This window comes from Telopea speciosissima, chromosome 3 (genome assembly GCF_018873765.1).
Source record: "Telopea speciosissima isolate NSW1024214 ecotype Mountain lineage chromosome 3, Tspe_v1, whole genome shotgun sequence".
In the NCBI taxonomy this organism is placed as follows: domain Eukaryota; kingdom Viridiplantae; phylum Streptophyta; class Magnoliopsida; order Proteales; family Proteaceae; genus Telopea; species Telopea speciosissima.
The window spans coordinates 17,390,960-17,402,838 of NC_057918.1; the positions used below are offsets into that span (position 1 = coordinate 17,390,960).

The window sequence follows — 11,879 nt, forward strand, 5'->3', positions numbered from 1 at the left end:
TTAGAAGGCCAGATTCCGAGGATGAAGGGATACTCTCTTCACCAATGGTTAGGAGAAACTGTGTCCATTCTTTTAGGATGTGTTAGTTTCCCACATGGCACAACCAGTCACCAAGAGAAGCCTTCCGACCTCCTTTCATGGAAGATTTCATCTGTAAAGTACCACTGCCACAAAAGCCACCACATCTTCCGCAAAACATGAAGCAAGAGAAACCCCCCTAGGCCCAACCATAGGACTGAAAGCAGCCATCTCCAGGGATAAATATAAGCTCAAGTGTCCAATGCAGACATTAACAGTGCTTTTCTGGAAATTGGAAACATCATTGAGGAGCCTTTATCCACCTTATGATAGGTTTGGGCCTGGTGGGATAATCACTGCTCACTGCATCACAGAGGCATGCTTCGAACTGGAAAGTAAACTTCAAGATGGAAGGTTTGGACTGACCATATCACCTCTACATGTTGTGGCAACCCAATGAATACCTACAATCACTTGTACCACCCAACATATGTACTGAGTTGATACTCAGAAAGTAACACCAAATATCAAGCAATCCCAAGATGTTGGATTACCTAGGGTCCAATTTGCCTTGCCGCCTTTTGTCACAATCAGCAATTGAAGAAAACAGCACCAGCCATAAGGCCATCAACATGGAGATTATATACATTACTGTTGATTCATTTCAATTTATTTAGAGAATACAACATCTCAGCTCCAACCCCTTCGGGTCTATCCTTTGCTCCTCATTTCCTGCAAAAGTGTATTTCACCACATTAGCAGCTCTAAATTGCCAAATAATAAAGATGGAATACCTCCGCAAGTCTGAACAAACAGGATGTTTAAATTTACTATCGTTATTTCTAAAAATCCCAACAATTGAATGATTCAAGCCATTAAATGAGTCCCATAATCTTTGATCCCCAGCAATAAGATAACTCCAAACATCCACTCAGCTTCCGGTTCTTTTTGTTTTATTTTATACAATGAAGAACCGGCCGGCAGCCACCACCCCTTTCATCCGGTTAAGATGATCCAATTGGTTTATCTTTCATATGGTTGGAGAATCAACAGTAAGCAAATTCATGAATAAGCAGAAATCCGGCTTGAATCCGAATTGGTTTGAAAATCTCATGATCCAGATAATATTTTTCCAGAATCCAAAATTTCAGTCCTGGAGAATAATATAGTTCACAAAACTTTCAATAAAAAAAATAAAGAAAATAGAAGAAAATTTAGATTATTTTCAAAATTTCAACAAAAAAATCAAGAAAATGGACCAAGTTTTTTGTTTCGAAATTTTCAAACATAAATGATTAATTCCTAATTTAATATAAATTTTCTCATTCTGTGCTTTTTCTACCGAATTTTTGAATTGGCGAAAAAATTAAATTCAAATTATTTTACTTCTGAATAATTCGCAAATCCAAATTTGTCAACTATGAGAAGTAGTTAAATGCTGACATTGCTAAGGAAGCTAATCCTACACTACTAGTCTTGTATCTTAAGACCTTACAGAATGTAAAAGGCTGTGGCAGCGCATGGTTCTCACCTTCAGGAAGCTGGGCCAGCTTCCAGTTCTGAGGAGACATCATTTCTTTCTTCAACTGGGTAAGTATGTCCTCCATTGTGTATTCCCTCTTCCAATCAGCAAGCATTGGAAACTGACAAGGTTCAACCTGTTAAAAAGTGGTACATAAGGTAAGAACCAAAAAATGCCTACCAGGAGTATGCATCTTCTATGAGTTAACAGTACCGACCATTGCAGTTTCCTGGTTCACACAGGTCATGTTAATCCGTGTTTGAAATCGCACAGTTGGTGGATTATCTGGGTAGTCTTTATCGCAGAAAAGTTTCAACTGGTAGATACGCCCCTCATGAACAGTCTGGTATGCAACACGGATAAGTAGAACATGATTTCTAGTTTCTTTCTCCAGCATGAAAGAGGTGACAGTTAAGTACTATAGAAAAAAGAGTGTCAAAAATGAAAATCCCGAGCTTAAGAATCTTAACAAATCATAAGATTATTACTGGATTTGCAAGACCATGCAAATTGCAGATAATCGATAATGCCCCAAGTTAATTAATGGATTTACAGTATTGTAAGGATTGAAGGAAAAAAAAATCTACATTAGGAGGGCCAATGATGGTCCCAGTCCATGATCGCATGTATATGTCATCAGCATCATCCATTCCGTAGCTGACACTTCCATCTCCAATTCCCTTCTCCCCTCTCTCGAGTTCTTCCAACAATCTGAAGTTTCTAGGAACTGCAAATAAGCCACAAAATTCAGTTATAAATTGTATTCCCTTTTCCCATCTATAGCCACAAAGCATAAAAGCGAGAGCCATGTGAAACTCGTATACACAATCCGTGCCTCATGACTCAAAGGAAGCATGAGTATAAGAAGTAAATAAGGTGTCTCTTCATGGTGCATATCCATTGGACAGATAACAAGGAACCTTTACTTGACAGATAAAGCAGTTACTAGGATCAATTCAGAATTTCCATATTTGGATCAGAAACAGGATCATCATGCAAGACACATACCCTCAGTTGTTAAGAATATTGAAAAACTTAAAATCTAACCAGCAATATACCTGAATAAATGAGGAAATACAAGCCTGGAAAATTTCAATAAAGCATAAAAGCAAAGTGGCATAGGCAAATCATAGCATGTTTAGTATAAAAAATGGATAAAAATAAACGTCGAATTGGTCACTCTCAAGCAAAATCTATCAACCTAAGCATTTGTCATCAGTTATCAACATGTTGCATATCAAGCCAAAACTGACAAGCATGATCCACAACGAGGAGCCCAAAAAGAGATTACATAGAGCGTTGAGATAGACCATGAAGGGCAGGTACAAAATGCTATCATAAATATATGGAATGAGAACATTGTGAACTCATAAGTCGTAACTAGTTCAATATTATGTCATAATTCAATCAAATTGACAGGTCCCCACCCCCCTTCAACAAGAATTTTATTAATTTTTAATAGATGACTACAAAGATTGTTTTTGAAGTAAATTGTTTAAATGATAACATAAATTTTAGCACCATAGCACTTCTTGACTTCTTGATTATGCCATTATCAAAGACCAAATAATGAGTTAATCATTCTGATGATTTTGTTTCTTGCCAAAGGGTATCAACAATTTTTTAAAAAATTTACAAATTTGAAAATAAATATCCAACTAGAAAGGTGAGTCACAGATTACCCTCTCATTGGTCATCGCAGAGCTGTAAAGCAAAGAATTGAGAAATTAAAAACGAAAGACAGAATGGTACACTGTGTCAACCAAAATAATAAAAAATCAAACAAAGAGAGCTCATATTCAATGAATTTGTTTCTTTCCAAAGGGTATGGGTAGGGAAGAGTATATAAAATAAATACCAAATTACAAATCCAAGTCACAGAGTATATCTAACCAGAGAACCGTAAATTGAAGGATTGAGAAATTAAAAATAAAAGATACAATGACACACTGTCAATCAACAAATGCATGCTAAATAATAGAGAACCAAGTTTCAAGCAACTAAAGATACGAAAGTTCTATATCTAAGTATGGGAAGAGGGGTATCATGAAGCAGATCCATGCAACAAGCCTTTGTACATTCATGAAGTACCCTCAGAATGCAATGATAAATAAAGGAGGACAAATAAGTTATGATTTGGCCATCAAAGTAACATCCTGAAAGTGAAAGTCTTTGTTTATGGAAAACAGTTTTGAGGCAGAGTGCTGACAAAAACATAGAAGGATATATATAACATATCACAAATAATCTACTGAAAAATAAATCGATTGAAATTGGGAAACGAAGAAACGTATGGGGAGAGCTCCTAACTCCTACAAGTTATGTAATGACCTGGCCATTCAGACCCTAAAAGCTCAATGAAGGAATGAAAGAAACATAATTGAAAACAAAATCAAGCAATCAACCTATCTCCAACTCCAAGAGCTTCACATGACTAGGTTCTACTTGAGGTAATATGATGCGCAGTATTTACTTAACAAACACATCTCCAATAGATTCAAATAAACAATGACTAGTGCACAAAAGTTATGAGAATGCACAATGTGAGCACAAACACGTACAAACACACACATGAACGCACACACTGGATCTGGATGTCTGTCTCATGGATTATACTCCTGAACATCTCCTCTCTAAACTCTGTCTTGCATCTCAAAACCCAGTTCTATGAAATAAGAGTTCTTTAACGGTTTTTCTGTTACACTCTCATCAGTGATCATACCGTATCACTCTTCAACTCCATCTTCTACATCAGCAGATACTTCGACAGTATTGTCTCACTCAATTCTCAAACTAATCTAATTAAAAGCACCAACTGCATTGAAAATGAAAGGGAGGAAATTCATCACTAAACAAGCTGCTCTCACATAATAATCCCTCAGTGGATTGGAACGATTGATTCCTCAGGGAGCTTGATAAAGCGAGAGCAAATCAGTCAAAGGGATTTGGGAGTATGGTTAGTTAGACAGTGCCTCCTAATTCATACTAGATTTGGTAAAAAACACATATTACCTCTTGATTGTAAAAGTGAAAATGTTTTAGAGTAAAATTCTTTTGATACATCAATTCAAAATAACACCAAGTTAGTTTATCATATGCGTGAAAAAGCTAATTAATAGAAGGACTAGTACTAGAGAATTAAAGCTTTGAGAAGACTCTACCATTATTATCTCCTACCTAGAGCCCCAAAATAAGATGTTGAGACATATTTCCAGTTAAGCAAACTAACTACCCACAATGGGATCAAAATGTAGATACATTTATCTGCATCCTTTCATTCCAAGCTCACAGAGACTAGTTAGAGGATCTCACCTGTGAATCTTCAGGGTATTTCACAACCCATGGCCTGTTTTTAAAGTCTCCGAATTGTCATGGTATATCACAACCCATGGCCTGCTGGTAAAGTCTCCAGCTGTTGATAGTGGAGCTTTGGGATCGAGTCCAGCCTCATTTGGGGAGGGGGGAGGGGGGGTTAGTGGATTACCCACCCCCTTCCCCAACAAAAAACACAAACAAAAACAAAATGAAAGAAAAGGGCGTTTTGCAACACTTCTAATCCCTAAATATGAAAATGCTTAAGAGACGAATGGAAGTTGTAAATGTTTTACCTCGAAATAGTTGGTTGCTTGGACGTTACTTAATACCAGGAATTGAATAAACAACCTATGTTTTTGGTTCAATCTGCATTACATTACTCTCATGTGATATCCCAAAAGGCCAGAAGTGAGGTAAGAACGAAGAGAGACTTTTATATACGAAACTAGTCAGTCTAAAATGTAAATCACACAATTGACTGCAAGCAATCCTACATCCCTAGAACTCGTTAAACATCTCAGTTAGCAGAGAAATGCATACACCCAACCATAATCATCTACATAAACAGCACCAGTGACTAAGACTATACTTTCACACGTGTTACTGTTACTAAAGCGAAGTGAGTATTTATGAAAGAGAAAATGAAAACGAAGCAGAAGAAACCAGGGTTTCGAAAGTCACCTACGACCCTCGATCCTTCAGATTCCATTTCCATGCACCGACACAGACCAGAACTAGGATTTTTCTCCCTCTTGCTCAAGAGAGAGAAGGGATACAAAGAGAAATCCAGAGAATTGAGGGAGATTGTGAAACAGTTTGTTCAATTGCGATTTCAGAAAGGCCGAAGAAAAATGAAAAAAGCTCTCTAATCTAATCTCTGATGAAGGAAGCAGCCTAAGTAACTACTATCACAACCAGGAATTAGAAAATTTTCATTTAGGAAAAATAAAAGGGCATAAAGAGAAAAAGATAGGGAGGGGTGCTCCTTACTCCTTAGATATTGATTAGTCAAAATCTTTCTCTGAACAACCGTTCTTTTTTATTACACGTGGCACTCAATAATCTGAGCCGTTAAACGAAAGATCACTTTTATGATGGGAACAAAATGTTGCCGGAATAAATGATCACTAGAGAAACAGCGAATCAACGATTTTGATCGTTGGGTATTAAATAGTATGTATGGTTCTTCTATGTATACGTATCGTATTGGCACATTGACCGATAGGTATCGGTATTGTCAGAGTTTGACAACACTGAATAATTTGATTCGGATTTAATGTTTTGAAACGTTAGCTACACAGCACAGCTCCCCGAAATCTTTTACCTTTTTTGGGTAGTAGCTCCCGAAATCTCATTGAAGAAGTTTATATGGTCCAACTTCTACGATTTTAGGATAATAATCGGCCAAATCATGTGTGTTGTCTCCGTCGTTTATTTTATATGGTCTTAAACAGGTTTCTCGGGCCTGGTTTCATCAGTTCTCTTAGGTCTTAATTTAATATGAATTTTCGGTCTCAAAGACGGATCCATCATTCTTAATATATCAGGTTCGTAAGTTGGGAATTTCTGTTCTTGCATATGTAGGTGACATTACCTATTAAGGCTGACTCTGTCCGACTTGAAGGTCCGTTTCGTGTCAATGCTGCGGCCGGTCAGAGCCAGACCCAGACCGGGTTGGTTCCAAAGTTTAGCCTTTCCATTCCAAATTATGTAAACAACAGTCTTATAGCGTTACAGCCTACAGGGTTAGAAATCCATTTGGAATCCTCTCTGCGAGTCTGCGACTTCCCGCTGAAAGAAATACGGAGGAAGGAACGAGGTGCGATTTCTTCTCTCTCCTTTTCCTTTTACTTTTGTCTTTCCCCATTTTCCATGGTTCCAGTTAGGTGTTCTGGTGGAAACGCTGAAGGAACGAGGTGGAATTTATTCTCTCCTTTGCCCTTTTGTCTTTTCCCCATTTTCTAGGGTTCCGGTGTTCGTTTCCTTGGTATGGATCCTCTTTTTTGTTTCCCCGTATCCTCAGGTTCCTGATGCTCTCTTTGTTGGGTTAATCTGTAATTTCTCATCTATCGAGCATCGATAATTTCTGTGATTGAGCTTTTTAATATGTCATATTTCTCTCTAGTTCTTCAGGTAAAGCTGATTCGTCCATGGTTTTGTTTACCACTCTAGACATCAGAAAAAAAAACATATTAAAATTAAAGCCCAATTGTGCCTCTTGCTGTGGTTTCTTATTATGGGTATCTCTTATTGAGTGAAATTTTAGGATTTTTTACCATAGACATTGAGATAACAAATGTACCGTCTTAGGATAAATGTTTTCCTTACAACTTGCGATTTAACATGTTGTTCTTGCGTTCTATTGTTGCAGTTATCATTATCTTTCGTGGAAAATGTTTAAGAACACGTTCCAGTCTGGGTTTCTATCCATTTTATACAGCCTTGGGTATGTTGTGTATTGTTTGATTTCTGTGGTATAAACTTGCTTTAATTATCAACCTTGGTATAGTACATGGGGAGCCTTGAAAAGGGGGAAAAATTAAATAAATGGGGAGTGGAGGCTCGGCCAATCGGCACACCCTCACCCAGAAATAGAAAGCACACCTTTCAATAACCGCCATATGACAGTTCAGGTGGAGCTGAAATTTTTTGTATAAGTGGATTCCGAGTACTCTGTGCATCTGTTAAGTTTCAGCCCAATCCAAGTTTGCCAAGTGGCAAAACAAGGGATTGAAAAATAAGTTACTACCAATGGACCACTGTGGAGTGCATGGACAGAATGACGGATAGGGGTGGGTATGCCTACATATGAGAGGATACATTGAATCTTAGTTCTGATATTTGACATGTGGTCATCGCACACCATTTCCTAAACAACCAATTGTCAGAATTTCAAGATCTCCCTTACATGTGCTCCTCTACTTCCAAGTGAGGGTGTGCTGGACTATTTTTTCCTAACAAATCTGTTTTACAGTTTTTTTGCTTCCTACTTACCTACTGACTCTTTATTTCTTTGGGTTCTACTAGGAGCAAGCCTTTGCAAATATGGGATAAAGAAGGTGAGTAGCTCTTGACCCCTTAGTTATTATTTTTGTTGTTGACGGTGGCAATAATAGTATCTAACTCTAGTAAACTAAGCCACTTGCAATAATGAATTCTGTTTTCCCTTTCTCCCAGAGCACATGAAATAGTGCTAGCTCTTGGAAGAACAAGTGAGTTACATGATTAGGAAGTGGGGATCCCCTAGGTAAATTGCATCCCAGTAGATTCTCCCGCTGATCCAATTTTCCATTTTTGGGTGATTTAAAACCACACCACCTCCTATGCTAGCCTGTTCCATGTGATTCTTACTTTATGGCCTATCAAGGAGGCAGACTATTACTTGGATAGTTCTGATCAACGAGCATGAAATGTTGAATACATATAGTTCATCCTGGCTCTTAGCTCATGGTACAATCATGTGTCTTCATGTTTGTGCACTACTTCCCTAAGTGTTTGTTTCAGTTTTGGAGCTTTGAGCTTTGGACCTTTTGCAGTTGTCAATGGCCATATCAAAAGGCCACAAGATGAAGACATCCAGTCCAGTGTCCTTGAGATCGTTGGATCAAATATCCAATCAACATACATTACATGCCCAGCAGATCCTTCGGCCACGCTTGGTATAAAGCTTCCTTTCTTGGTTATGATCGTAAAGAATCTAAAGAAATACTTCACGTTTGAGATCCAAGTACTGGACGATAAGAATGTGAGGCGACGTTTCAGGGCTTCTAATTTTCAAGTGTGTAAGTCTTGCCAATTGTTTAGCTGTTGTGTCACTAGTATTTTTCTCACTCTTCTGTGCTTTGGAAAGTACTGTGGTCAGATGCTGCAATCTGATTAGATTACTTAAAGAAATGTTTCAATGGTGTTTATAACCAGACAGTCTTAGGACAATCCTAGAAATCATTGATTAGATGTGGAGTATTTTTAGTTGAATAACATTTTGTTTCGGGACTGGAAGTGGGGTTGAACTGCAACTGTTTGAACAAACTTTAAGGTCAAAAGTGAAATTCAAGATACTTTTTGTCCTCTTTTCTCTGTGTGGATGAATTGAAGTAACATCTTGAGTTAGTGATGTGGTGTTGGCTCTTGCATTATTGCAAATTTGAGGGGAAAATGAGTGTCTCTGATGCCGGTGGATCTCTAACAACAAATCCTGGCTTTAGATTTACCAAAATGCTATATTTTAATGCATTTTTAATATTTTATTTTTAATGTTATTTTGTGTTTTAAGAAGTCTAGTAATAGTCGATCAGTAATTTTCCTTTGAATTTTAAGAAGTTGTTTGAGTGTGTTAGAATGGTTGTTCAGTCCCTTAATAAGGTTTTAGATTTAGATAAGGTTATCTTGAGTGCTTAATTTTGAGTTATTTGGTCAGTATAAAGTATTCAAGTCTCTGCCGACTAGTCTTCAGATAATTTTTAGTTCCTTCTTTCCCCTCCCCCTCCCTTTATTAGAAGTAGAATTTTGTTATGGATTATTACTATATGAGTTTGGGCTCTTCATGTGATGGAATTGGCTTGGCTTTTTCTATATTTAAAACAATGACTTTCTTCTAATGAACGATGATCAATGCCTACCACTGTTTAGTGGGACTATTTCTGTCCTTCCTATCTCAGCCTCATTACTATTGATCTTTGTTCCTTTTCAGAGAATGGCTATAACATGAATGTCAATGGTCTACCAGATGCTTGACTGTAGTTTTTTTTTTTCTCAAACTCCATATCCGGTTATTCAATTAGGATTTGTTTTTTATGCCATGTTGTTCTGGTTGAATTTATTAGCAGCATCCGTGTTAACCCTTCCGAGAAAGGGTATGCAACCATCAGATTATACTATGTGACCATACACATGCCAAATATGAGCAATATATGTGCCTAAGAGTCCCTACATGTCACTTTTCAAGTATGAAAGGGCTCTATCTGATTCGTATTGCGGTTGATTATTGTTGTCTCTGGGTCTTGTTGGAAGTTATCAACTTTGGGTGACAATGCAGTTTTGAAGGTTATTATACTTGTTTGAATTTCATTGGCTCCCCATATTTATAACAGTGTGGGAACATACTTGTAATGGGTTGGAAGGATCTCCAAGACCCTGTACCATGTTGGTCTTTGAAAGTATTTGAAACATTATGTTTGGAAGATACTGGCTGCACTTAAGGTACCTATTAAGTGCCTATATTGTTCCTTTAATAATTAATACATTATTTTCATGTGGTCATTGACTTAATAGTTTCATTTTTTTTTTTAATTTCTAGGCTGTGACACGGGTGAAGCCTTATATCTGCACAATGCCCTTGAGGTTGGATGAGGGGTGGAATCAGATCCAGTTGAATCTTGCTGATTTTACACGGAGGGCGTATGGCACAAACTATGTTGAAACTCTGCGGGTCCAGGTCCATGCAAACTGTCGCCTGAGGAGGATATACTTCTCTGATCGCCTTTATTCGGAGGAAGAGCTCCCACCGGAATTCAAACTGTACCTTCCAATGCAAGTAAGACTACCTACTTACTCCGATCCCTCCCCTCCCCCCCCCCCCCCCCAACACACACACACCCCTTCAATTCCTTCAAAAAACAGGATTGGGGGGGGGGGGGTGGGGAGTACTCCATGATTTTCTTTTTCTTATGTTCCAACTTTGTGTTTGATTCAGAAGCCATAGAACCTCAGTAAGAGCTGCAGAATCATGAAATCTCTGGAGGAGCTGGTCTTGGAGATCTGAACAAACTTGGGGCTTACTATTTTCCCTAGTTGCCTAGTTGATGCACTTGAATTATTTTCATCTCTGGTACTGGTCAAAGTCAAGTTCACTGAGATTTTGATTTCAGTGATGTTTTGCCAAATGATATAGATTTCATGTATGCCAGATGTTCTTCCCTTTAAACAGGAGACAATAGCAAACACACTCTAGTGCTACATTATGTTTGATCAGTTGTATCTTTACAAACAATGTCGGTGTATTTTTTGATTTGATAAGTAGCTGAAATGGAGGCCGACATTCCAAAAGGATGTGGGGATACAATAGTCATATCATTTAAGAAGTGAAGTAGAGCTCGTAGTACAGGAGAGTACAGTATACATTGAACTGTTCTCATTGGTAGTATAGAACGAAGAAAATAGAACCAACTTGCTAGACTATGTGCCTCGGAACACTCTTCAACCCATAATTTACTTGCTCTATATCCTAGAACCAACTTGCTAGACTATGTGGCTCCCAGTTTTGTTGTAGAAGTGGTGAATAGACCTGAGGAAAGTGAAAAAAAGTCGTGCTTTATAACCAGACAGAGAAGGCGCCAAAGGATGGTTACAGTTGCTGTGGGACGTAACGAGGTCTTCTTGCCAAGAGCTCCCCTGCGACAACGGAGGAAACAACCAACCAGCTGTGGTTGGGTGGGCTTTTTGTTACACAATAAGACCTGAACGATTAGTCCCTTTTTTTGTTTTTTTTTTTTTTGATTTGCTAGATTGCTCGTAGCTGGGTATCATTGTATATTAACTGAGATTTCTGTAAATATTAATATAGACCAGACTGACACCATAAGGAACACATCTATGGTGGTCAATACCAAGAATGCACATATCACAAGCTGAGCTTTGTTGAGCGTCAGCTTTAATTTAAAATTGGCAGTTCAACAAGGAATTTCCAATTAAGCTCCCACTCCTAGGGATATTCTTTACATCTCAGCACCAAAACTTCAGATCCCAATGCAATGCCACTCCTTGAAAAAATATAAGAGGAAGATTTTGAGCTTAGTCACAAATTATCCTCATTCATCTAATTCAACAATCTAGACACTAGAAGTCCAGTTCTTCAACTTCCAAATGTAACAAGCCACAGGTTATCCTTCTTTTTGCAGCTTTGCCCATCAAAACCCACCATGTTAACAGGAAAGACCCATCTATTCAAAGACAAACAAAGATATTCAACACTTCCAATGGTAAGAAGCACCAAGGAAAGGCATGGTCTTTCCTGAGAAGGACTATG

General features: G+C 38.0%; 2 protein-coding genes across 6 annotated transcripts; one reads left to right on the forward strand and one right to left on the reverse strand.

Annotated features, from left to right (window-relative positions):
* Positions 1 to 498: 498 nt before the first annotated feature.
* LOC122655622 (ubiquitin-conjugating enzyme E2 variant 1A-like) lies at positions 499 to 5,666 on the reverse strand. Its single transcript, XM_043849871.1, has 5 exons — positions 5,537 to 5,666; positions 2,128 to 2,267; positions 1,758 to 1,883; positions 1,550 to 1,676; positions 499 to 750 (listed from the first exon to the last, which is right to left on the reverse strand). The coding sequence occupies exons 1-5, from the start codon at positions 5,568 to 5,570 to the stop codon at positions 692 to 694; spliced, it is 486 nt and encodes a 161-aa protein (XP_043705806.1). The 5' UTR covers positions 5,571 to 5,666; the 3' UTR covers positions 499 to 691.
* Positions 5,667 to 6,625: 959 nt separating this feature from the next.
* LOC122655621 (cilia- and flagella-associated protein 20) lies at positions 6,626 to 10,916 on the forward strand. 5 transcript variants are annotated; one of them, XR_006331987.1, is made up of 7 exons: positions 6,626 to 6,674; positions 7,227 to 7,301; positions 7,883 to 7,914; positions 8,392 to 8,633; positions 10,152 to 10,388; positions 10,548 to 10,653; positions 10,746 to 10,916. XR_006331987.1 is itself a non-coding variant. In XM_043849867.1 (6 exons), exons 2-6 carry the CDS (start codon positions 7,249 to 7,251, stop codon positions 10,554 to 10,556), a joined length of 573 nt encoding a protein of 190 aa, XP_043705802.1. In that variant the 5' UTR covers positions 6,626 to 6,674; positions 7,227 to 7,248; the 3' UTR covers positions 10,557 to 10,735. The 5 variants fall into 5 exon arrangements, 3 of the variants coding, with proteins under 3 accessions (XP_043705802.1, XP_043705805.1, XP_043705803.1); XR_006331988.1 differs by having other exon boundaries at positions 10,551 to 10,653; XM_043849867.1 differs by lacking the exon at positions 10,746 to 10,916 and having other exon boundaries at positions 10,548 to 10,735.
* The last annotated feature ends 963 nt before the right edge of the window (positions 10,917 to 11,879 follow it).